The sequence below is a fragment of the Myxocyprinus asiaticus genome, chromosome 29 (assembly GCF_019703515.2).
Source record: "Myxocyprinus asiaticus isolate MX2 ecotype Aquarium Trade chromosome 29, UBuf_Myxa_2, whole genome shotgun sequence".
Classification (NCBI taxonomy): Eukaryota; Metazoa; Chordata; class Actinopteri; order Cypriniformes; family Catostomidae; genus Myxocyprinus; species Myxocyprinus asiaticus.
Window position 1 is genome coordinate 34,663,944 of NC_059372.1, and position 27,736 is coordinate 34,691,679.

A 27,736-nucleotide genomic window follows, 5' to 3' on the forward strand; every position below is an offset into this window, starting at 1 on the left:
AAAAATGCAGATGTAAATGTTAAGGTACTAAAGTGTGTCCACAGAGAAGTTAGATAGTAGTGTTACAGTTTATATACAGCATATTTAGTAAATATAATCTAATATTACGTACTGTAGAAATTATAGTTTTTTAATAAACACAAATGTAGCACAAATGGAAGCTTTAGAGTTAATGTGTTTTGCTGAAACACACACAAACACACACACACACACACACGCACGCTGTGTGATTGTTAACATTTGCTTTTTTCTGGCAGTCCAAACCTGTAGCGTTCGCAGTGAAGACAAATGTAAATTATTGTGGGGCTCTCGATGAGGACTGTCCTGTTCAGGGTGCTGCCATAAACTTTGAAGCCAAAGACTTTCTGCACATAAAAGAGGTAAGCTACACAAGCTTTGCAGAACTTCTCATAGGAATGAATGAGAGATTGAAGTGAACAGCACGGTTTTTGGCAAAATAGTCTCATAAATAGAATCGATAATATTCTTACATGGGCTGGAATGATGAGTGACACTTTAAAGCGTATTAATCTGACGTTTTTTGTTCAATTACACAGTAATTTGATTGAAAACTGTGGAGACTGTGAATCAGAATTGAGGCAAAAGATTATCACTTGTCACTTGAAAAGAGAAAAGTGTCATTTGATAGCAATTACACACCTGATAGCATTAGTGTTAGTGACCATAACTGCTCATAACATCTCATTACACACTCACTATGATGCTGTGAACTCTTTATTTGCAGTCGCCTTTACTAAGACCTGAAACAATACATACAGTAAATTAATTAAGTTATTAGCTTTAATTTACCTTGAAGCAAATGTATGTAGGTGTTCTTGCTGATGTTATACATGTTCATTTGGAAATGAGGGCTGACACAGTTTAATCCATACCATGCTCCTCTCGAGATTTATTTAGAGAAAAAAAAAACCCCCGTAAAATTCACTTGTATTGGTATTGACCATTGAATATTGGTATTGTGACAACCCTTAGCCCAAGTATGACTTAGTTTGTATTTTTTCTTGTGGGTGTTGCAGAAGTACAATAATGACTGGTGGATTGGAAGACTGGTGAAAGAGGGGGCAGACATCAGCTTCATTCCTAGCCCCCTACGACTGGAGGCCATGAGACTCAAACAGGAGCAAAAACAACAGAGGTCTCTCTCTGACACATGCTCATAACATCTCACGCACAAAACTTCCTCTGCCTGAATCGTAGTATTAACATGTGCCTGTTTGTATTGCAGTGGCTAGTCTAAGCCCACAAACCAATCACAGACCATCTAATACACACCACACTAAAATGACAAGAGCTTTAGAAAATAGCAAGTTCCAGTTTGATTGATTGCATGCTACACGATGTCTGTGAGTCAGGGTGCACAGGATTTTTTAGTCCAAAGTGAAACAAAGTGTAGTGTACAAGGTACCAGACTGCCACAATGAGCACTTCTGAACAAAAACAAGTCCATGAAAGTTTGGTAGAGTCATGGCATTCAAATGTTTCATTAATAGTAGCATGCTAACAAGATATTTCTTCAAACACATCTGATTTGTTTTCAGAGTTGTGTTTGTGAAATGGAAAGACCTTAAAGCAAAAATGAATAGTTCGGTGAGAAAAGTTTACAAATTGAATTCTGTCTTTATTTACTTATCATTGTGTTGATCCAAACCTGTCTGACTTTTTTTTTTCTTGGGTGGTACACAAAAGGTGAATATTTATTGAGGTTTTATGTTATTGACGTAGCCGCCATAATTTCAGCGCTTTTTTAATTTGAGATTTGATTTGAGACTGAATAACAACTTCATCACACAAAGGGATTGTATGGATTCAGAAGACTAAAGGGATAGTTCACCCACAAATGAAAATTCTCATCATTTACTCACCCTCATGCCATCCCAGATGTGTATGACTTTCTTTCTTCTGCTGAACACAAACAAAGATAATTCATTAATATTATCAATATTTTAGTCTTTTGTTTTTTACTATAAATTCTCCTCCTGCCCAGTAAGTGGTGATATGCACGAAAAATGTGAATTGGCAAATACAAAAGAAGAATGAGAAAGTGGAGATTTATAGTAAAAAAGGACTTAAATATTGATCTGTTTCTCACCCACACCTATCATATCACTTCTGAATACATAGATTTAAACACTGGAGTCTTATGGATTGCTTTTATGCTGCCTTTATGTGCTTTTTGGAGCTTGTAAGTTCTGGTCACCATTCACTTGCATTGTATGGACCTACAGAGCTGAAATATTCTTCTAAAAATCTTCATTTGTGTTCAGCAGAAGAAAGAAAGTCATACACATCTGGAATTGCATGAGGGTGAGTAAATGATGAGAGAATTTTTGGGTGAGCTGTCTATCCCTTTAAGTCTCACTGACTACTTTTAATGTAGTTTCTGGTGTTTTTTGTCCTTTTTTAAGCTTGCAAACTTTTTGATGTTGCGTCACTATTAACTTTCATTATATGCCAAATAAACCTTGTAAAGACTTTACCTTTTGTGTTCCACAGCAACATTAGGGTGAGTAAATAATGGCAAAATTTACATTTTTGGGTTAACTATACTTTTATAACACATTTTCTACTAATTTCTACACTCCATTCTGTGTTCAGATAACTTACCAGCTCTGTGAAAGAATGTTGTATTTGCTGCTCTGTGATTGTGACAATGTTGTTTCTGTCTCTGCAGGAAAAGTGGCAACTCCTCGAGTCTGGGCGACATGGTATCAGGAGGTTGGAAATCCACGTCACCATCTGCAGGTGAGAGTGAGTATGACAGGGCCTGAGCGACATGCTGCTTTGGAGGGGATGTGTGTGCCTGGGAATGCTGCCCCAAATGAGAATAAAATCAGTAGAACTGAAGCTGATCAGTGAGTTTATTCTCCCCTTAATTTTGTTGTTATTCTTTTCTCCTCTTTTAAACATGCATTAGGTATTCTTTCATAGGTTAAAGGAATAGTTCACTCAAAAATGAAAATGATGTCATTTTTTGCACAGCCTCATGTAATTCCATCTAAACCCATATGTAGTTATTTTTTCCATGGAACACTCAAGGGGATATTTTGAAAAATCTTTACACAGCTCTTTTCAAAACAACAATTTATTTTAAGTCTGTCAAGCTCTAAAAAGGACGAAACAAAAACACACCATTAAAGTGTCATAAAGACTTGTGCATTATATTCCTTGTAAGTCTTCGAAAGTCAACAATATCTTTGAGTGAGGAACAAAGCAAATGTTAAAGGGATAGTTCACCCAAAAATGAAAATTCTCTCATCATTTACTCACCCTCATGCCATCCCAGATGTGTATGACTTTCTTTTGCAGAACACAAACAAAGATTTTTAGAAGAATATTTTAGCTCTGTAGGTCCATACAGTGCAAGTAAATGGTGGCCAGAACTTTGAAGGTCCAAAAGTCACGTTAAGGCAGCATAAAAGTAATCCATATGACTCTAGTATTTAATGTATGTCTTCTGAAGCGATGCAATCCCTTTAGGTGAGAAACAGATCAATATTTCAGTCCTTTTTTACTATAAATCACTGTCACTTTTACTTTCAGATTGTAAGAAAGTGGAAGTGAAAGTGGAGATTTATAGTAAAAAAATATTAAATATTGATCTGTTTCTCACCCACACCTATCATATCGCTTCTGAATATATAGATTAACCACTGGAGTCTTATAGATTATGTGTATGCTGCCTTTATGTGCTATTTGGAGCTTGAAAGATCTGGTCACCATTCACTTGCATTGTATAGACCTACAGAGCCAAAATATTATTCTAAAAATCTTAATTTGTGTTCAGCAGAAGAAAGAAAGTCATACATGTCTGGGACGACATGAGAGTGAGTAAATGATGAGAGAATTTTCATTTTTGGGGGAACTATCCCTTTAAACTGTTATTTACTAATAAGCTTGCCCTCAACAGAAACTCGTTCTAAATGTCATTTGTTTTCTTGTTTAGATTGAAAAACAATGGCATGTCAATATGTTACATGAGGTTTGACGTCATTGAAGGCAAACAGCATTGATTCTCGCGTGATTCAACTGAATGTTGCATGTGAATTCGATTATGCTGGATAGAGGTAGCTTATTGGCTACTTTTTTCATTTTTTCTTGAGTTTAATAGTCGTGGTCACTATGGAAAAGAAATGCATAAACATTCTTCTATTTAATTTTGTGTTCCCCTAAAAAAATAGTAACATAAGGGTTTGAAACGACATGAGAGTGAGTACAGAATTGAAATATTTGGATGAACTATGCCTTTAAGATTCAATTGTCAAATCCAAACAACCACCTATGAGGTTCAGGTTACAGTAAAAAAATATATATATATATTATAAGCAATTCTAAGCGTAAATCTTCTAAAAGCTGATTTGTGTGATTTTGATTGTGTTTTCTTATTTTCAAAAGCCAAACAGAAGCTAAAGCAGGTAGGTGTGTTGACACAGCCATTATTTATGTGTTATATAGCTGAAGAGAGTCATACATGTCTGTTCTAATTTCATCTTTTACTTTCCTTGCGACTGGCATGATGTAAGATTTTTGATGAGATGATTTATTGTGAAACTCATAGCAAGTACAAAGGGACACTTTGGGTTTTTTATTGTGGTTTTATGCTGCCCAAACTACTTTTTTTTTTTTTTTTTAATGTCAAATGGGATAAACTGCCTGGTCTTTGGATGTGTGCTTGACAAATACATTGCACATGTAGAATCTTTTAAAAATGTTAAATTCATTTTAAAGGAATATTCCAGGTTTAATCCAAGAGTTTCAAACTGTTGATTATCACAAAAATACATTTTGACTCATCCTTCATTTACTTTAAACAAGCAAAAATCTGGGTTACAGTGAGGCACTTACAATGGAAATGAATGAGGCCAACTTTTGTTTTTGTAATTAACATTTTTTATTAAATCATACAATAACAATAAAATGTAAACTTTATATATATATATATAAAATCAACATTTAAACCCCACAACCCCCCCTTCCCAACCCCGTCCCCCCAAAAAACAACCTGTGGTCAAACATAAGTAAATATGTAGAAATAAAAATCAAACAGACACACACACACACACACACACACACACATATATATATATATATATATATATATATATATATATATATATATATATATATATATATATATATATATACATACATATACAAACATAAATACATACACATATATATACACATACATACATACATACATACACACACATAATAATCATACTAACTATATTACACTACTCTCTCCACACCCCACCCGAGAGCCCTCCAAAAACTCCAAATACTTGCCCCATTTCTGTATAAACGTATCCAAGCCACCCCGTCTTCCCAATGACACCTCCTCATAAGCTGCCATCCTCCCCACCTCCGTGCACCACTCCGGATATGGGGACGCACCAGCTGACCTCCAACCCCTCAAAATAACCAGCCTGGCAATCATCATACAGGTCAGAATCCAGTTCTCTATATGGCCATCCCCCACATCGATGACCGCCCCATTGCCCAGAATACAAATTTTGGGGCAAAATGAAACCCGAGTGCCCACCACGTTGCACACAAAATTCTGAACCTTCGACCAGAATTTCTGGATATCGACACACCACCAAAAAACATGGGCCATGTCTCCATCCTCCAATTGGCATCTCCAGCAGGTGGGTGTGTCTTTAAGACCAAGCCTATACAGTCTAGAGGTCCAATAAAATCTATGCAAAATTTTGAATTGTATAAGACACACCCTTGCATCTCTAGATGCAGACTTAACGTTTTTAAGAATCTTAGCCCACAGTCTTTCCTCCAATGCCAAGTTGAAATCTTTCTCCCATACTCTCTTGAGAGAAGTTAAGGCTCCATCCCCCATACTCTGAATTAACAGGGAGTAGTACACTGATGCCTCATGACCTTTTCCAAAAGCCGCAATCACCTCTCACAAAGCATCTGCCTCCTTAGTGGGGTGTGTGCTACTCCCAAAAATAGTACAAAGCAGGTGGCGCAGTTGTAAATACCTATAAAACTGAGGTCTGGGGATCCCAAAATGTTGGACCAAGTTTTCAAATGATCTCAACACTCCACTTTCATATAGGTCACCGAGTGTAGTAACCCCCCTCACAATCCACTCTGGCCAGCAGAAAGGGGACTTGCCAATACACAATTTTGGGTTCTACCATATGCTCGAGGCAACATTTAAATAAGTGTCGAATTTAAACAATCTGGACACTTTAATCCATACCGAGTGTAAATGCGAAATAACGGGGTGTAACTTAACTTTTCCAATTAGTTTGATAGAGATGCTTTGTAATGGCGAAATAGGGGCAAGAACTGCCTGTTCAATAACAAACCAGGGAGGGGCTCTTTCAGGTGGAAGTGACCAATGAGCCAAATGTCTGAGATTGAATGCATAGTAATAAAACAAAATCTTGGGTTGGCCTAGCCCACCTTTGTCTATTGGCCTATGTAACTTATTAAAATACAATCTGGGATGTTTACCATTCCAAATGAAGGACTTCGCTATGTTATCAAATTGCTTGAAATAAGAGAGGGGGACATCTACAGGGAGAGATTGTAGCAGGAAGTTACATTTTGGAATACAATTCATTTTAATAACATTAATCTTACCACTCATAGATAAATGTAATGAAGCCCACCTGCCCACATTGCTCAAAAACTTTTTTATTAACGGGTCAAAATTAACACTAACTAAATCAGACAAATTTGCTGGGAATAAAATCCCCAAATACTTAATGCCCTGTTTGGGCCACTGGAAGGCGCCCGGCTGGAAAGCCATTACTGGACAGTAGGCTGTCAGAGCCAAAGCTTCGGATTTAGACCAATTGACTTTGTATCCTGAGAACTTGGAAAAGGAATTAATAATTCTGTGGAGGCAAGACATAGATCTCGTAGGTTCAGAGACAAATAATAAAATATCATCTGCGTAAAGCAGAAGCTTATGCGCCACACCTCCTGCAACCACCCCTGGAAAATCATCCTCCTTTCTTATCGCGGCTGCTAATGGCTCCAGGGCAAGACAGAACAATAATTGGGAAAGAGGGCAGCCCTGCCGAGTGCCCCTATTCAGAGTAAAATAATCTGAAATTAATCCATTTGTTTGTACTGCTGCAACAGGGCATCTATAAAGTAACTTAATCCAACCAATAAACGTACTCCTGAACCCATACATTTCCAAAATCTTAAAAAGATAATCCCATTCTACCATATCAAATGCCTTTTCGGCGTCAAGTGAGATGGCAGCGATCGGAGATTGATCATTTGCAACTGACCACATGATATTTATGAGATGCCTGATGTTATCAGAAGAGTTACGGCCCCAAATAAATCCCACCTGATCTATATGTATAAGAGATGTCATAACCTTACTTAATCGGTTAGCCAAAATTTTTGACAATATTTTTATATCTAGTTGGATCAGGGAGATTGGACGGTAACTTTTACACTCGCTTGGATCTTTGACCTTTTTAAGAATCAGACTGATCTGGGCTTGTGTCATGGTTGGAGGAAGCTTTCCATTCTTTAATGATTCAGTATAAACTTCTAACAAAATTGGAGCCAGTTCTGTAGCATAAGATCTAAAAAATTCTGTGGCAAAACCATCTGTCCCCGGAGCCTTGCCAGTAGGTAGGGACTTAATTACCTTGTCAAGCTCCTCCAAGGTTATCTCAGAATCAAGAGAGTTTTTTTGCTCAATCATCAGTTTAGGAAGCTCTAATGTTTCCACAAAGTTTCTAATATCTTCATCAGTAGACGAAGATGTGGAACTATAAAGATCAATATAGAATTCTTTAAAGGCATTATTAATATCAATGGCTGAGGTAAAAATTTCACTACCAGCAGATTGCACTGAGGGAATGATAGAAAGAGACTCTCTCTGATTTATATATCTAGCCAAAAGCTTCCCTGCTTTGTCCCCCGACTCAAAGTATGACTGTCTTGCCCTGAATAACCAAAACTCCACTTTCCGTGATGAAATAGTATTATATCTATATTTCAATTGGGTCAATTCTCTGAGGCCATCAGCTGACATACAGCGCTACAGCTCTGCCTCTGCACTTTTAATATTTCCTTCCAACTCCACAAGTTCTCGTGCTTTGGATTTTTTGATGAATGAGGCATACTGTATGATCCGGCCCCTAAGAAACGCCTTAAGTGCCTCCCAAGCCACGCCCACAGAGGATACTGATGTTGGGCCTCATGTATTCAGATAGAAGACAAAGGCAGGCCTAACACAGTCGTAAAAACCTAACTCAAACCCCCACATTCCAAGTCGTAAATCTTATTGATAAAAATCGCGCCAAAATCAAACAAAGGGAGTCCAAAACAGACTACAAATCCATGAAGCCTTGCTCACTAAAGGATCGAACTCTCAACTCCTATTGGATGAGGCACACAACAGAACGTCACCTCAAACCATGACATCATCAGGAGTTGAAATACCTCTGAAATGCTTTCGAGATTTGCTTCCAGCAACTTTGTTTGCAGCGTGTGGACGCAGCTCTTCGCTGCTCTCCGGTGCAACCTCGTGGCACAAGGAAGTATCGTCCAACTTGAAACTGTGGCCATACAATCTCCATCTCGCTGGACGAGTTGAGATTACTCTGTGTTCAACCGAACACTCTAACGGATCCGAAGGAGACCGCCGAGCAATTCACATCTTCATCCATTTGCCTGCAGAAGTGAAGAGATTAAAGATTTCTCTTCCATCTTCAATCAAGTCGACATTTCTGAGTTCTCCGCCAGCCCGCCGAGAATCAACAGCCGTACCGCCCGCCGACAGAGCGAAGAAACGGCCTCCCGTCATCACCCGAGCCTCAAGGAACCGGGTCAGAGTTAAAGGACAGAGTAAAACACATTCTACCTGTGTCCTCATGCGATTCAAGTAAGAGGTTTACGTCTGGGCAGAGATAGGGTTTTCAAGGTTTTTTTTTTTTTTTGCTTGTACAGTTTACGGACCGCCATGTCCGCTCATTATTAATACTCAGGGTATTAATTATCACGAATTTGTTTTGCTGTATTGTGGTCCAACCAAATTGGACTGTTTTGCAATTTCGCCATCGCGGGTGAGACAGCAACTGAGTTCATCCATTAAAGAGTCAAATAATGCGGGACTGTTTACGAGCCGTCCACCGCGTCTCTGAGCGATGAACTAACAGCTGTTTTCTCTCCCTCGATCGCGAAATCGGCTTTAGGGCCGTCATCTCTCTCTCTCTCGTACTAACCACACACACACACACACACACACACACACACACACACACACACACCTTATGTGTTATAGAATTATTATATAATTATCTAATCATATCACTGTTTAGTTTGTAGTTGTAAGTCGGAAGTTTATTGACTGCATTGTATTAATTATTAATTGATATTACTGCATAAATAAACTTTGTTTATATTACAAAGAGAGGTGTTTTGGTTTGTTTTGCATACACCTGTGTCATGCTGACGGGATGTCAGTGCTCGGATTCAAACCTTCATTCATTGTTTTTTTTCCCGAAAATCGATATTCTTCGGATGTCGATTTTCCTAAGAAAACAATCTAATATTGAGACTGTTTTACTATCTTGTTATTAGTCCCTGATTTCAGGGTGGTGCCCCGTCAATGTTAATCCTTATTAATATTCTATTGATTTTTGATAATTGATAATTATCTTTGATGGTTGTTGAATTTGAATGATCAATAAGCTAGTGTTAATTTTAATTAATGTTTCATCGATGTTAACAATTAACGATTATCTTTGATAATTGTTGATTTTAAAGGATTAAAAAAGGATCATCAATGTTCTATTGATTTTAATAATTAATAATTGTCTTTGATAATTATTAATTATTGCTAATAACCAAACTTGCTCCTAAACGCAGCACACTACATTTACTGGAGCCCCATATGAGGTTTTAATGAGTTAGATTCAATTGATTAATTTAAATATTAATTAATAACTACAGAAATAATTATTAATTAATATTTAAATTAATTGCTCCCTTGCTCTTATTTGAGCCAGCACAAATAATTATTAATTATTTCTGATAGTAAGATTGATCTAAACAACCAGTAAAGCCCTAAACTGAAGACCAGTTGATCTCCATATAAACATTGATTTCAGTCTTTAACATTTGTTGGAAATCAGGATTTTGCAAAAGGGATACATTAAAGCGCCAACTATATGATTTCTTTTTCTCTATATGTGGCATCACCTCTAAACTCACCAGGGCATGATCTGAGACTAAAATGTTTCCAATTGAGCAATCCACAACAGATGAAATGAGGGATTTGGATATAAAAAAAAATCTATTCTAGAATAAATCTTATGGACTGATGAAAAAAATGTATTGTCCCTACCAGATGGGTGCAAAAGTCTCCAAATATCCGTAAGACCAAGATTTTTACACATCCTGTGAAGCGTCAATGTTGCTCTAGGGGGTTTACACACTTTTGCTTCACTGTGATCAAGGACTGAGTCCATCAAAAGATTAAAGTCTCCTCCCAATATTATATCATGAGGGGTGCCAGCGGTTTGCAACATCCCTTCAAGATCTATAAAAAAGCCCTGATTATCAGCGTTAGGTGCGTAAATATTAGCCAAAATCAACCTTTGCCCTTAAATTTCAGCTAAAACAATAATGACTCTCCCTAATTTATCATTAGTCTGTTTGAGAAATTTGAATTGTAGATGTTTATTAATCAATATAATGACTCCCTTGCTCTTATTTGAGCCAGCACAAAAAAAAAACATGTCCACCCCATATCTTCCCAAATTTTTCAGTTTCCTGCGAGGAGAGATGTGTTTCTTGAAGAAACACTATATCATATTTCTTACATTTAAGAAAAGTAATAACCTTTCTTCTTTTTATGGGGTGCCTCAACCCATTCACATTCCACGTGGAGAGATACAATCCACTCATATTAACATTTGACATTTTGATATAGTAGAAAAAATAAATTGTGTGTCAAAAGCAAAATTATATAGAACACATTCCCCATTAGTGAAACAATCAAACCCCGAACAAAACAAACAGAAAAAAAAAATGTGCGCATTAACCCCGTGCACGAAAGCGCCAACCGGCATCAATCCCTTTAAACTCAAAAGGTCCATGAACGCCCACGAACCCCCACGACAACTTTGCCATCGGATTGCACAATTTTGCCTCACAAATTTGTGAGGCAAAATTATATAACAGAAAATACTTTGTAAAATAAACCCAGCCAATAGGAAGAATGAACACAAAGAATGTGTAGATTCATTCACAGAATTGTCTCAAAGGTGCGATCTTCCACAAAACAAATTCCAGCTGATATAAAACATTCAGATATGTTCAGTGAGCTGGCTGTTATGAGTTCAACAGATGACGTAATCATTCCAATGTCCCGTAAAAAAACTCAACAAAACAAACTACAGCCAGCAGGAGGAATAAGCACGAAGAATGAACAGATTAATCCACAGCTGTTCCAAAGGAGTGTTATTCAATAGATGCAAAAGTTTCTTTAAGGAAAAGTGTTATTCACAAAACAAGCTCCAGTTGCACGGCGGAGCCAACGCAAAAAGAAAAAAGAAACCAAAATGTCACCCAGCTTCCTCGAGTAAGTACAGTGAGTCGACCCACTCACATGAGAAACACCCAATGGTTTACTCACCCATTGATTCAATAAAAGACTTTGCCTGATTGGGACATGTAAATACTTTGCGACCATCCTTCGTTTCTATTCTCAGTTTGGCCAGAAACATCAGAGCAAAAGGGATTTTTCGCCGATGTAAGAGTTTCTTACATTCCTTGAACCGATCGCGTTTCTCTCTTGTCGAGTCCGCAAACTCCGGGAACAAGAAAATATTATGGATTTTCCAAGAAAGCTTCCCTTTGCTCCTCGCCTGGCGCAACACTGGATCTTTATCGGATGATCTCAGAAATCTGGCCACAATCGATCGGGGCTTGTCTCCCTCAGCAAATCTGTGAGCTGGGACTCTGTGAGCTCGCTCGATTTCCAACTTGTGGCCTGTTATGTCGAGCAGACTCGGGAAAAACTCATCTAGGAATTTCACCATATCTCTGTCCTCCTCATGCTCAGGAATTCCAACAATTCGAATGTTATTCCTGTGGCTTCTATTCTCAAGATCTTCAAGCTTTTCACTGAGATGTTCCAAATCAACTTTGGTCGCGGGCGGATTAGCGGTTAATTCCTTCTCTGAAGATTCAAAAAATCGATTCGTCTCTCAACATCAGTCACTCTTGTAACTAGCTCAGAGAATTTTGTTTCCATCGCTGTAATCGATCGACATATTACAGCGAGATCCTCTAAGTCAGCAAAAATCTTCGTCAACATCACCAAGATGTTGGACAACTGATGCTGGATCTCCTCTGGATCCAAATCGAGTCCCTGGTCTGTAGGCCTGTCGGGGCTTTCACTCACACGTCTGCCCCTTGCATGGCGTCACGTCGGAAAGCCCAATCTGTAAACATTAAAATACTCATGGTTTCAAAATTATAGCCACAAGATGTAAACAGTATGTGTGTTAACGTGATTTTAATGTGATAAAAATCACTTACCAACCTTTTTTGTGTAAAGATATAGCCAATTTTACAATTTTGTTGCCATGACAACATAACACTATAACTATAAAACCCTTTTAAAAAAAAGTTTACAGCTCAAATAATACACGTGTTTTAACAGATGTAAGTGCTTTTATAAAATTATAAGCCTCACAGTTTTGCCTTTAAACCCTCTAAAAATCTAATTTAGATGTATAAACAACAAACAGTAATCTTATAATAACAGTAATTACAGTAATCTTCTTATAATGTAAGTCTATGGGGCAAGTTACTGCACCAGAATAAATGTTAAAATACACACTGTTTTGAAGGTACAGACACAAGACTTAAAAATTATATGTCTTAATATGAGACTATATCAAGTTTGCAACTCACTTCATCACCATGTAAAGCCGATAAATAGTAACATCTGCTTTACATCTGCAAAGATACTAGAAAGGGACTGTTGACATAGAGAAAAGGCCATCCACAAAAATTACGTCAGCAACACAAAAACTGAAGTTCATCTGTCTAGAAAAGTGGTTCTGTCAGGGTTGTGTGTGTTTATGTTTTTCATGTCTTTTATTTTGAAAGTTTAGTTCCTGTTCCTGTTTCATGTCATGTGATTTCATGTTTCCCTACATGTTCATGTGTCTTGTTTTCATTGGTTTATTGTCTTTTTAACTCGTTATCAGTTCTAGTTTGTCATTGGTTTAGTTTAATAATTTTGTTATCTTGTTTATAGTTCTGTCTGTTCATTGGTTGTCTTGTTACCCATGTCTGTGTATTTAAGCCCTCATGTTTGCCATTGTTGGTTGTCAGGTATTGTGTTTATGTAACGTTGTTTGGAAGTCAAGTCAAGTCAAGTCAGGTCAGGTCAGGTCAAATCAAGTCAAGGTTTTGTAGTCACGTTTTTGGTTTTCACGCTTCATATAAATAAACTGCACCTGGGTTCTTCACTTCATCGTCATCATCTGCCTGTCATTGCTAAACATACATTACAGAATACCTGACTGACCAAAATGAACCCAGCAATCCAGCTTCATTTACAACAGGGAAATCGTCCCCTGGAGGATTATGTCACAGAGTTTTGTGGTCTTTGCTACCTTGTGGATTTTAATTAGGTGGCCCTAAAGGACATTTTTCGAAATGGTTTGAATGAATTTTTGAAATATCTTATGCCTGAAGGCACTGTTCCAGGGACTCTTATTGACTACATTGACTATGCTCTTATGCTGAGCGGTTCTTCGTTCACTGTTGGAATTGTGAATGAGGAACTCAGCAATTCCACAGCACTCACCATACCTCAGCCCAAATTCATAGCCGCCACATCAGCGTCCTACGTCATGGCCGCCGGGCCAGCATCCCACGTCATGGCCGCCGAGCCAGCATTCCACGTCATGGCCTCCGAGCCAGCGTCCCAAGTCTTGGCCACCGAGCCAGCGTCCCACGTCATGGCCACCAAGCCAGCATCCCACATCATGGTTGCTGAGCTAGCACCATCTTTTGCCCCGGATTCTGAGTCTGCTCCATGCCATGTCACAGCCAAGCATCAGTCTGCTCCATGCAATGTCTCAGGCTCACCTCTGGTCAATGAGTCAACGCCCCAGCCTGCCACGGTCAATGAGCCAACGCCCACGTCTGCGACGGCCAACGAACCAGCGTTGCAAGCCTCGTCTGTCCCGGAGCCAGCGTTGCAAACCTCGTCCGATCCAGAGCCATCTCTCACTGGGCTATTTGAGTTGGAATTGGTTCATGCCCTTGTGCCCACCCTGAGTTCTCCTATTCTGCCGGTTCCCCCCAAGCTCGATCATCGCCCTCTAAGATATCCCAGACAAGGAGAACTTTCGAACCTCCGACTTCGCCTAGACCCTCCGAGCCCTGGACTCCGTCTTGGCCTGTCGATCCCTCGACAACATCTCGGCTCTATGTTCCCTCGGCTCCACTGCGGTCCTTCAGCCTGTTGGCTTTACTGGGGTCCCTCGTCCCTCCAGCTCCTCTTTGGTCTGTCGGTCACCTGGATCCACCTTGGTTCTCCGATCCTCTGGCTACACCTCATCTCTCTGATCCTTCAACTCCACCGGGGACCTCCATCCCTACGGCTCTGCCTTGGTCCTCAGCCCCACCAGCTCCACCTCAGTCTTCTGATCCCCCAGCTCCGCCTTGCTCCTCCGAGCCTCTGGCGCCGCCTTGGTGCTCTCTGCCTCTGGCTCCAGCCTGGCCCTTCGAGTCTTTGGCTACTCTCCGGGTATCCAGTTCTCCATGGTTTCGCCCCTTGAGCCTCTCATGGCTCCAACCCCCACTGGCTCTGCCTGGTTTCATGCACCACGCCATGTTTCACCACGTTTCCATGTCCTGCCACGTAACCATGTCAAGTCGCCACGGTCCCCACCCCCAGCTCCCTCTTGAAATTTGTGTTTTTGTTTTGGGGCATCGGGAGCCGCCCCTAGAGGGGGGGATATGTCAGTGTTGTGTGTGTTTGTTTATGTTTTTCATGTCATATTTTAAAAGTTTAGTTCCTGTTCCTGTTTCATGTCATGTGGTTCCCTGGTCATGTGATTTCATGTTTCCCTCCATGTTCATGTGTCTTGTTTTCATTGGTTTATTGTCTTGTTAACTCGTTATAATTTCTAGTTTGTCATTGGTTTAGTTTAATAGTCTTATCTTGTTTATAGTTCTGTCTATTCATTGGTTGTCTTATTACCCATGTCTGTGTATTTAAGCCCTCATGTTTGCTACTGTTGGTTGTCAGGTATTGTGTTTATGTTACATTGTTTGGAAGTCAAGTCAAGTTATGTCAAGTTATGTCAAGTCAAGTTATGTCAAGTCTAGTTTAGTTCATGTTTATGTTTTGTAGTCACGTTTTTGTTTTCATGCTTCATGTAAATAAACTTCACCTGGGTTCTTCACTTTATTGTCATCGTCTGCCTGTCATTGCCAGCATCGTTACAAGTTCCACCACTAAAAGAATAATTTAGACACCTTTACTATGCAAATGAAAAAATTTGTTAAGTGCATAAAATAAAATTGTAAAATGCAAGCTGAACACTTCTGTTTTTAAACCCTCCAGAATGCCTTGCCCCATAGACTTCCATTGTAAGCGCATTATTGTAAATGCGATTTTTGCAAACTGAAAGTTGAGTCAAAATAATTTTGTGTACATTTATTTTGCCAGGCTCTGTCAGTTTGCGTTGTTTTGTTTTATAAATATAGTCTGTTTCATGTATGGTTCATTTGTGTTTCAATGGTTTATCTTTATTTTAATTTTATAATGTGATGCAATATGGATATAGAATCTTATCCTAGTACACAAATGGGTAAAACTAAAGGGAAAATATTAAAACATTCATACTGACTTGTATTGAACCCGTAGAATTCCTTTAATTGATATGCTTGACAAGACAGTATGCACAATGATTGTAAGTTACCACTCCTTGTTTTTACAGTACTGATACTATTGAAATTCCAGTTTGGTGTACTTGCTGCTTTAGCTCTGTATGACTATATCATCTGTCACAGTGCTGCTCTTGTCTTTCTGAATTAGACTGAACACATTCCTCCTTACGATGTGGTGCCGTCCATGAGACCTGTGGTTCTGGTTGGGCCTTCACTGAAGGGCTATGAGGTGAGTGCTAGACATCATACAGCCCTCTGTATGCCACACTATTACAAGTATTTCTCTTTTAAATGTGTCATCACATGTGTATGTCTGTTGACAGGTGACAGACATGATGCAGAAAGCCCTGTTTGACTTTGTCAAACATCGCTTTGATGGAAGGTGAGTTTGAAAAGACATATGAACTTGTCACATTTCACATCTGGATGTTAAAAACATGGATAGAAGTTTATAAAATTGTTGTTATATTGACAGGATTTCTATAACCCGGGTTACCGCTGACCTTTCTCTGGCCAAAAGATCAGTTCTCAACAAGAGGCCCATCATGGAGAGATCCAACACTCGAACCAGTCTGGGTGAGAGCATCACACACTAAAGACATACTTTGAAATCTGGCCCATGTTCTTCCTCTGTTTTCTCTGGCCTCATGTTTTGTTTATCTGTTTGTGCTGTCAGCGGAGGTCCAGAGTGAGATTGAGAGGATTTTTGAACTGGCTAAAACCCTTCAGCTGGTGGTTTTGGATGCAGATACCATTAATCATCCTGCACAGCTCGCTAAAACATCACTAGCTCCCATCATAGTGTATGTCAAGGTCTCCTCACCAAAGGTATGCCTCATAAACGCATGTGTGCACCATTTATCCCTTTTAAACCACCCTCAGTGGATGTCACAAGCGTATGTTGTGTTTTGAGATGCTGGTATGTTTGTGTCCCTACCAAGCCTTCTTAACTACAGTGGAAAGAAAAAGTATGTTAACCCTTTGGAATTACCTGCATTAATGTATAAATTTGTCTTAAAATCTGGTTTGATCTTCATCAAAGATCTTCCAGTTACAATAATGAACAAACACAATCTGTTTTAACTTACAACACACAAATAATTGTATTGTTCTTGTACATATTAAATACATCATTCAAACATTCACAGTGTATGTTGGAAAAAGTATGTGAACCCCTAGGCTAATGACGTCAAAAAAGCTCATTAGAATCAGGAGTTGGCAAACCTGGCATGCAATTAATGAAAACAAGATTGGAGGTGTGGGTTAGAACTACTTTGACTTATAAAAATCACATTTTGAGTTTTCTGTTCACAAGAAGCAAAGAGATTTCAGAAGACCTACGATCAAGAATTGTTGCCTTGCATAAAGCTGGAAAGGGTTACAAAGTTATTTTAAAGAGCTTAGATATTCATCTATCCACAGTTAGACAAATTGTCTATAAATGGAGATGATTTAGTACTGTGGCTACTCTCACTGGAAGTGGCTGTCCAGCCAAGAAGACGCACCACAGAATGCTCAGTGAGGTAAAATAGAACCCTAGAGTGACAGCTTAAGACTTGAAGGAATTATTGGAACTGGTTAACATCTCTGTTCATGAGTTTATTGTATGGAAAACATTAAACAGGCATGGTGTCCATGGCAGGACACAACAAAGGAAGCCGCTGCTTTCCAACAAAAACATAACTGCACTCCTGAAATTTGCGAAAGACCACCTTGACACTCCACAATGCTACTGGGAAAATGTTTTGTGGACTGATGAAACTAAGGTTGAATTGTTTGGGAAGAACACGCAGCACTACGTATGGCCTAAAAAGGGCACCACATACCAACATGAACACATCATTCCAACAGTGTAGTACGGTGGAGGGAGCATCATAATTTGGGGCTGCTTTGCTGCTTCTGGGCCTGGACCATTTGCCATCATTGAGGGGAAAAATGAATTCCCAAGTTTATCAAGATTTCCTACAGGATAATGTCAGGGTGGCTGCTCATCAGCTGAAGCTTAGTAGTAGTTGAGAATGGTCCAAAATTCCTTCTGAACATTTTGAGTGTCTTGTCATGTCAAGTCATGTCATTTTTATTTGTATAGCGCTTTTCACAACACACAGCTTTACAGAAAATTATGCCTTAACAGAAAATTAATCTGTAAAATTTGTAATGTCTTAGTCATAATTGTGTGATTTGATAAAAAACATGATTGTAAATTGTGCCTTAAAATAAATAATTAAATAAATAAATAAACAACATTTGTATTTAGACCCCCAGTGAGGAGGCTAAAGGTGACTGTGGCAAGAAACAGAAAACTCCATAAGATGTTTGTTAATAATTGTCCTTTTTGGACATTGCATTTGTGTAGTCAAAGATAACCCAGTTTCTTATTGTTCTTTTTTCTCGGCAGGTCCTGCAGCGGTTGATAAAGTCGAGGGGTAAATCACAGAGCAAACATCTGAATGTCCAGATGATGGCAGCAGATAAACTGTCTCAGTGTCCTCCTGTGAGTTCATCAAGTTTAAACACACACACACACACACACAGACACACGTTGGTGCAGCTATCATTATGAGGATTCTCCATAGACATAATGATTTTTATACTGTATGAACTATAGATTCTATCCCCTAACCCTAACCCTACCCCTAAACCTAACCCTCACAAAAAACTTTCTGCATTTTTACATTTTCAATAAAACATCGTGTAGTATGTTTTTTAAGATATTTGAATTATGGGGACACTAGAAATGTCCTCATTAACCACATTCATAGCATAATACCCTTGTAATTACCAGTTTGTCACCTAAAAATATTTTCCTCATAAACCACTTAAACCTGCCCACACACACACACAAAACCAATCCTCTTACACAATTACAGTTGTGTTCAGACACATTTTTTAGTCTTTCAAATACACCATATGTGTGCAGTATGGTAATGTTGTTAGTATGCATTTAATAACATTTAAAATGATAAACTGATACCACCTTATTTGATATCCATTATGCTTTTTGGTAAATATGTGCATGAGTAATCAATTAATTGAGTACTCGTTCAGTTTTAAATATTAAACTAGTAAAAACACTACTCAAATATTGCAATTTGATTTTCCCTTGTGCCTTTGCTTGCCGTGGGCAACATTAAAACTGCTTCTCACCAAAATTTTGACGTTAGTTCTCCCAAAATGAAAATTCTGCCATTAATTAAAATCTTTCTATTGCTTCAGAAGACTTGGAATGTATGTATGTTTCTGTGTGTGCAAATTTGTATTTGTATTTTTTTTTTTTTATAATTTTAATCTTGTTTATGCATAGAGTGCAAATTTCAAGTAATTGATTACTCAATTTTTTATTTTTTTTATGTGTTAGAGTACTCGACTAAAATATTACTATAAGGGTGTGTTCACACTTGGCAGGTTTGGTTAGATTAAAATGAACTCTGGTGCGATTGCTCTGTTAGTGCGGTTAATTTGAAAAAGTGTGAACGCTGCCATCCGAACCTTGGTGCGCATCAAACTAGCGGACAAAGACCGCCTGAATAGTGGGTCTCGGTCCGCTTCCAAACGAACACTGGTGCGGTTCGACTGATATATGAACACAACATGGACCAAAGACGTCTAAACGGACCAAAAACAGGAAGTAATTTGCCTAATACTGACCTCAATCATACTTGGTTCTTCTCATCACAGGAGCTATGTTGCCCATTACAGTTCGGTACAGGCGTCGGAACCGCCGTCAGCCGTCCCTGCAGCATATCTTCGTTTGTGTGTTCAACGGAGGAATTCCTGGCGCTGTTTTGACACCTTTACACATTTTATTAGCTCTTCGTTTGTTCTCAGCTGGTAAAAATACCACCATATATACATTTATAAATCCAAGGAACACATTTCGCCCAGCAGCCAGCATTGTTTTGGATGTTCGGCAAGTTCCATCACAAAATATGCGTCATAAAAGCTGTCCAATCAGGTTGTGACTTTTTCCTGATGCCTTTTGTTTCGTATCTTTAGGTTTGGTGTTAAAAATGCCAGTGTGAACACTAAGCGAACCAGGACTAAATGTATCATTTTCTTTTTTGGTCCGGACCAAGAGGACCAAGAGAACCAAACTACAAGTGTGAACACACCCTAAATGCCCATCCCTACTTTTAGGCTTTTTACTGTACTGCACTGTCTGGAAAAAGGGTCTTAAAAAAGGTCTATCCTGAAAACTTCTGGAGAGGTTTTGGAGCCATTACACCTTGGGCTGGGACCTGGTTCTTTCACAGCACTTTTTATAGCACAATTGAAAGGCACAAATTTGTTCTTTAAAGTCAACATAAAAATTTAAATGGGTCCTCTTTTCTTTCTTAATGCTCATTCCTGGTCTTGTTGTGTACGATTCATCATGCACATTATATAAAAATTGTTTAATATCCACTTTCACTTGGGAATTCATCAGATTACAGAAGTAAAATGAAGTGCAAAGTTTGCAATACAATAGCTGTTTCATATTGACTTTAAAGCACAGTGTATAAAAACACCCTATTACCCACCAAAGTCTCAAAACCCAAACAAAGTGAATAGATGTGTTTCCTACATCCATTTTAAAACTATCAGTGGCTGTATCAAGAAGAAAGAAAGGGCTTTTTGCTGCAAAAATAAACACAATGTTCCTCCAACTCTTTGACTAAATCATATTAATGTATTTTGTGTTATTTGCAAATAAATGCAAAGTGGTCAGTGAAACTGGTGTAACAAAAACCTCTTAAAATGTTTGTTCTTCATTCGAACTTGATTGATAGAACTTCAACTATTTAAGGAAGCCCTATAGCTTAATTTTTAACCAAATCTGTTGACACAGGTCTTGCTACAGTTGTAGTGATGTAGTCACTTGCTTTTCCAAACCACATTCTGACGAAAGCCATGTTTCATGTTGTTCCATAGAGCCATTATCCTACCTGTCGCTCAGTGCCATATCCCATCACCTGACCACCATCACAAGATATTTGAAATAATATCTTCTAATTCCATCCCCTGCATGTCATCTTCTCCTCAACCCTGTCTTCCCATCAGGAGATGTTTGATATCATTTTGGACGAGAACCAATTGGAGGACGCCTGTGAGCACCTCGCCGAATATCTGGAGGTTTACTGGCGTGCCACTCATCTGCCAGGCACTGCCCCTCTCAACCCCTTAATGGAGCAAAATCTGATGACTCCTGCCTCAGCAATCTCCAGCCTACAGGTGAGGTTGTCTGTGTGGATGGGTGACCGCTGGCAGTGTGAACACCCCTTAAGTCTTGCAGTTATATATGCAATGACCTAGTTAGACCAGAAGCCACCAGACTTAGTATGGGTACTTATTGATCAGCCAGGAAAGTAGTCAAGAACTGTGTTTTTGTACCAGGACTGTGCCAAAAATACACATAATCGTCCAGAATGTAGTGTCCTGCTGTGCTGTAGATAGTTTGTTGTCAACTTGATAGATGGCAGATGAACCATGAACTTTAAGAAATATGCACCTGATTTCTGTGCTAAAATGTTCTAGTCCATGTCTGCTTCAAGATATTCCAAAGTCAAATTTAATGTCAAGTGATCTCATTTTAATTATACATCTGTCATTCCCAAAAGGTCAAAATTGCACATAAATGCTGCATCCAAATTTGCGTTTTATTCATCCTAAATAGTATGTGAGATATTAATTTGTGTGTCCCAAATCAAAGTACATTGAAAATACACTGCAAAAAGAAATCATTTTTTAATTAGTATTTTTGTCTTGTTTTTCTGTAAAAATATCTAAGCATCCTCTAAATAGGACACATTTACTTGAGAAGTAAAATAACATCAGATATTAAGTCTTGTTTTTCAGTTATCACATCGGCGTGGGCTACCTAGATGGATTTCGTGGTTGCACGCTATATCCGTGTTTGTATCCGCATCTCCCGCTGAATGCAGTTAGATTCGTTATACAATATGGAATAGCCTTTCTGTGAACCCTCTCTCAACTCCGGGCCCCCCTCAAGCCCGGGCTTGGGACAAAAGGTCCAGTTGTACCCCCTTATCGGTAGCCCTGGTTATACATTTTAGCTAGATGCTAACACTCATATGCAAATGCAAACAGTATGCGACAAGCGAGTCTGTGGTATTAAGAGAAAATGACAATTTCATGAGTTTGCCTGCCCATATAATCTTTGAGCGATAAAGGGTAAACGTGTATTTGGCTTGCTGCAAAGGAGAGGCTCAATGACGAGGCTCGACTAGAGTTCTGATTTAACCCCCTAAGGGACTTTTTAATATATGGAGGAAGCTGTAGGACAGGAACTCTGATTAAGTTTGATTGATCGGAGATGAGGAGGTGGAGGGATGGCTCAAAGACTGCCACAAGAGTATGTAAGCATTAGCTTATATATTCCTCCCAAACCTTTGTTTAAGAACTCCATTTAATGGTAGTGTGTCCCAATAATAGCACACTAGCTCACTTACACACTCACTGTCTTACTAAACACTGAAAAATATGTACTTTCGCATCACCAACAGAGTACATACTTTTAGTGCACAGTATAAGTATGCGAATTAGGATGTTTCACAGAAAAGGGTTTTAGTTCACATGTAACATACGGGTACGTAATGCCTCGTCTGAAACCAGGAGAATGCTGCTTCTGGAAGCTGTATACAGAGGTAGGAAGGGATGAAGGCGTGTCCAAATTCAACGTTTGCATCACATCCTGTCTATTGAGATACATTCATCTGATTGATTTTTGAAGGCAGCATAGATGTATCCTTCACTGCCTATGAAATCCCACAATCCTGTGCGTGCAGATCCACAGCGGTTGAGCTGAAGAATAAAAATGGTGGACGAAGCCTTTTTATTCCATTTCTAGGGAAGGTACCTTTGTACGCAAACGGTGTCTTTTAAGTCATTGACTAATAGGTCACGGAGGCTACAAGGCAGCTACCTTAGGATTCGGACCCAGCCAATAAATAACATGTAAAACATAAAATAAAGTGTTTGTTTTTTTTAAACATGAACCTTATAAACCAGCTAATTTTATTTCACAGAGATTTACTGTCTACACATAATGATCCATGTACACAGTCCATGTATTCGTGAATTAGCTTGGCCTCACATTTATTCAGAACTCAAAGCCAAAACTCCAGTGACAATTCCGTTCTGCTTTAATCAGTTTATGTTCACAATTAACAATAAGGCCACAAATGTCAAGTCATGTATATTTGGGTTTGACAGAGCAAGTAATTCTCTTTTTTGACAACAGAAAAGTTATAAAGTAAGCATTTGTCTGTTCTATTCATTCCTATACTCCATTTTTTTCTGTTGTTTGTTGTCTTGGGTCCAAAGAAGCATTTAATAATGACATTTTGTAAGTCTGAATCTGTCTGTTCTGTGTCTCATTCATGCCTGACATCTTTGCAGTTCTCTGAAACACAGGAATTAATTGAATGAACGCTTACAAACCTGCGGTGAGTAGGTGGGATGGTCAATGTTACTTTTCCCACACAGACTGTAATAAAAAAACACATCCTGATTCGTCTTTACATCCTCCAGTTCCTTTAACCCCTCCAAATGGAAATGGCCATGTGACAAAGAACTGGTAAAAAATCATATATGCAAATATATGATTTTGATACTCTGTTGTGTTTAGACAAACATTTTGTCCTGGTTTTTGTGTAATTTTGGAGACATGTAGCTAGCTCACTTGCTATTTTTATTTTGATGTATTAACTCATTTGCCCAGAGGTGGAAAATGTAGTTATGTAAAAACAAATATTTGACTTCATAAAAATTAATGAAGTCTTTAAATGACTTAAAATGTTCAAGCAGGTAACAAACCTTAACTTTCTCTAAAATCACATTAAAATATCCTTTGAACATGACTGAATGAGTATAAGCTATCAGGTGCTATTTTACTGACCATTCTTTTGGCATTAATGTGAAGTCAGTCTTTCTAAAAGGTGCACACACTGTTAAGTGTAATTGCTTATAAAGGTGTAGACAGCATTTCAGAAAGTGTACTCTGTGCTTCTGGTGGTGTAGACAGTGTTTTTAAAGGTGGAGGGAATGTTTCTCAAGGTATTGGCAGCACTTCTGTAGATCATGTTTGTGAAGGTGTAGGTCATATTTATAAAAGTATAGGTCAAGTTTATAAAAGTGTAGATGATGTTTATAAAGGTAATATGTTTGTAAAAGTGTACATCATGTTTGTTAAGGTATAGATAATGTTTGTGCGGGTGTAATTTATGTTTGTAAAGGTGTAGGTCATGTTTGTAAAAGGGTAGGTCATGTTTATAAAGGTGTAGTTCATGTTTATAAAGGTTTAGGTCATATTTGTTAAGGTGTATGTCATGTTTGTAAAGGTGTAGGTCATGTTTATAATGGTTTAGGTCATGTTTGTAATGTGTTGGTCATGTTTGTAAAGGTGTAGGTCATGTTTGTAAAGGTGTAAGTCATGTTTGTAATGGTGTTGGTCATGTTTGTAAAGGTGTAAGTCATGTTTGTAAAGGTATAGGTCATGTTTGTAAAGGTGTAGGTCATGTTTGTAAAGGTATAGGTCATGTTTGTAAAGGTGTAGGTCATGTTTATAAAGGTTTAGGTCATGTTTATAAAGGTTTAGGTCATGTTTGTAAAGGTGTAAGTCATGTTTGTAAAGGTGTAGGTCATGTTTGTAAAGGTGTAGGTCATGTTTCTAAAGGTATAGATCATGTTTGTAAAGGTGTAGGTCATGTTTATAAAGGTTTAGGTCATGTTTATAAAGGTTTAGGTCATGTTTGTAAAGGTGTAAGTCATGTTTGTAAAGGTGTAGGTCATGTTTGTAATGGTGTTGGACATGTTTGTAAAGGTATAGGTCATGCTTGTAAAGGTATAGATCATGATTGTAAAGGCGTAGGTCATGTTTTTAAAGGTGTAGGCCATGTAAACGTGTAGGTCATGTTTCTGAAAGTGTAGGTCATGTTTATAAAGGTTTAGGTCATGTTTGTAAAGGTGTAGGTCATGTTTGTAATGGTGTTGGTCATGTTTGTAATGGTGTTGGTCATGTTTGTAAATCTGTAGATCATGTTTGTAAAGGCGTAGGCCATTTTTGTACAGATGAAAGTCATGTTTGTAAAGGTATAGGTCATGTTTGTAAAGGTGTAGGTCATGTTTGTAAAGATGAAAGTCATGTTTGTAAAGGTGTAGGTCATGTTTGTAAAGGTATAAGTCATGTTTGTAAAGGCATAGGCCATTTTTGTAAAGATGAAATTCATGTTTGTAAAGGTGTAGGTCATGTTTGTAAAGGTATAAGTCATGTTTGTAAAGGCATAGGCCATTTTTGTAAAGATGAAATTCATGTTTGTAAAGGTGTCGGTCATGTTTGTAAAGGCATAGACCATGTTTATAAAAGTGTAGGTCATATTTGTAAAGGTGTAGGCCATTTGTATAAAGGTCTAGTTCATATTTGCAAAAGTGTAGGTCATGTTTATAAAGCTAAAGGAGGCAGCATTTCTAAAAGTGTAGGTCATAGTATTTTTAAAGTTGTAGGCTATGTTTATAAAGGTTTTGTTAGTGTTTATAAAGTTTTTGTTAGTGTTTATAAAGGTGTAGGGCATGTTTCTTAAGGTGTAGGTCATGTTTATAAAGGTGTTGGGTGTGTTTGTAAAGGTGTAGGTCATGTTTATAAAGGTGTTGGGTGTGTTTGTAAAGGTGTAGGTCATGTTTATAAAAGTGTAGATGATGTTTACAAAGATAATATGATTGTAAAACTGTACATCATGCCTGTTAAGGTGTAGATAATGTTTATAAAGCTGTAGGTCCTGTTTGTAAAGGCATAGGCCATGTTTATAAAGGTGTAAGTCATGTTTATATTTATACCAGGGTACACCCCTACTCTTTACATGAAGTGCCCTGGTATTTTTAATGACCGCAGAGACTCAGGACCTCTTGACTTGTCATCCAAAAGACGGTCCTTTTTTACAGTATTGTATCCCCTCCACTATACTGGGGCATTAGGATCCACACAGACCACTGGGTGAGCACCTCCTGCTGGCTTCCCTAATACCTCTTCTTGCAGCAACCTTAGTTTTCCCCAGGAGATCTCCCATCCAGGTTCTGGCCAGGCTCAACCCTGCTTAGCTTTAGTGGGCAATCAGGTGAGAGCTGCAGGGTGATATGGCTGCTGGCTAAATGTTTGTAAAGGCGTGGGTCATGTTTGTAAAGGCGTAGGTCATGTTTGTACAGATGTATGTCATGTTTATAAAGGTGTAGGTCATATTTGAAAAAGTGTAGGCCATTTTTATAAATGTGTAGTTCATATTTGTAAAGGTGTAGGTCATATTTTTAAAGTTGTAGGACATGTTTATAAAGGTTTTGTTAGTGTTTATAAAGGTGTAGGCCATTTTTGTAAAGGCGTAGGCCATAGGGCTGGGCGATAGGATGATGTTATCGGATATTGACAATGTCTTACAAAGATCCCGATGCTGATTGCGACACTCATTGACAAATGATGATCGACAATATCTGGAAATGGCAAAACCATGGATCTGGGAAGTCGGCAAATATATTAAACAGTAGGACAGCGTGTGAAACTAGCACCCGCCACCCACAAAATGCGACGAGGCTAAATCCAGTCCGCAAGCTCCTCATCCAAATGTATTTCATGCATGGGTAATTTCGCTCATCTACCCGCAACAGATGGGCGACCTGTAAGATGTCTCAGAATGATACATGGCAAGAAATGCTATTAGTCACAAAGACATGTTCTTGAAGAAACACACTTTATTATATTTCTAAGAACAGACAAAAGAAATGAATGTCACAAGTCAATGCTTGTGTCTGAGTTGCTGTTTGTTCAGAGGCGTGCAGCACGAGCCTGTCATGTGGAACACATGCATGTCGGCGTGCAGCGCAAACCTGTCTTGTGGAACAAACGCATGTAAAGAGTTTTCACTCTTTTTTTTCTCTGTTTCATTCATTTGAAAACTGTTTGCAAGAATAATGTTGTCTAAGAGAATGCAGCAAATTATCTCCGATCATCTCAGGAGGTGCTGTGAGTTTAGTTCGCTTTATTTCCATGCGGTAAGCATGCATTGTGTATTGTATTAAAGATACAAGACAATTGTAATACAAGACACGTTCACCTTGAACCTAAAATTGAGTTCTATTTTATTTTCTTTAGGCATCATTAACTATTACCAAAATGCAATACAAACACAAATTTGATGAGAACACACATTTGGCAGCATTATTTTGGGAACACAAGGGAATTTATTATGCTTATTTATTATGATTATTGTCTTTACATTTATGATTGTCTTTAGTTCTTAATCTGTTGGCTATTAGTAATTTTCCACCTGGTGTCGTTGACGGATTCTTGCGTGATGGCAAATGGGGCTGTTAGAGATGGTAAATGTTTGGATTTGGGGAGGTGGTTAAATAAGATTTTTTGATCAATTCATTATTTTATTGCTTTTTTAGTTTAGTTTAAAGTGCAATTTGGATTTAGAAATGTCTTTTGTTTATGTTTTTCATGTTTCAATAAATGAATAACATTTTTAAAGCAAAATCAATAAAGCAAAAAAATTAATTGACCCTCGGTAGGGGAGTTGACGATATAAACGTATATTGTGATATTTTGTAAGGCAATTATCGATAAAATAATTTTTACATATCGACCAGCCCTAGTAGGCCATATCTATAAAGGTATATGTCATGTTTGTAAAGGTGTAGGTCAGGTTTTTAAAGGCGTAGGTCATGCTTATAAAGGTGTAGGTAGAGTTTGTAAAGGTGTAGGTCATGTTTGTAAAGGCAAAGGCCATGTTTATAAAGGTGA

The 27,736-nt window shown here is 38.3% G+C and overlaps 1 protein-coding gene across 2 annotated transcripts in view; it reads left to right on the forward strand.

Moving 5' to 3' along the window:
- Nucleotides 1–27,736, forward strand: part of LOC127419951 (voltage-dependent L-type calcium channel subunit beta-3-like) — a 63,811-nt gene that overhangs the window by 23,262 nt on the left and 12,813 nt on the right. The window contains exons 4-13 of one of the 2 annotated variants that reach the window (XM_051661807.1): nucleotides 258–380; nucleotides 1,038–1,156; nucleotides 2,693–2,769; nucleotides 4,414–4,433; nucleotides 16,097–16,177; nucleotides 16,272–16,330; nucleotides 16,424–16,524; nucleotides 16,625–16,776; nucleotides 18,347–18,442; nucleotides 20,989–21,159. In XM_051661807.1, coding sequence (XP_051517767.1) covers nucleotides 258–380; nucleotides 1,038–1,156; nucleotides 2,693–2,769; nucleotides 4,414–4,433; nucleotides 16,097–16,177; nucleotides 16,272–16,330; nucleotides 16,424–16,524; nucleotides 16,625–16,776; nucleotides 18,347–18,442; nucleotides 20,989–21,159 — 999 coding nt within the window. The remainder of the gene's footprint in view (nucleotides 1–257; nucleotides 381–1,037; nucleotides 1,157–2,692; nucleotides 2,770–4,413; nucleotides 4,434–16,096; nucleotides 16,178–16,271; nucleotides 16,331–16,423; nucleotides 16,525–16,624; nucleotides 16,777–18,346; nucleotides 18,443–20,988; nucleotides 21,160–27,736) is intronic. The other variant, XM_051661808.1, reaches the window with a different exon arrangement.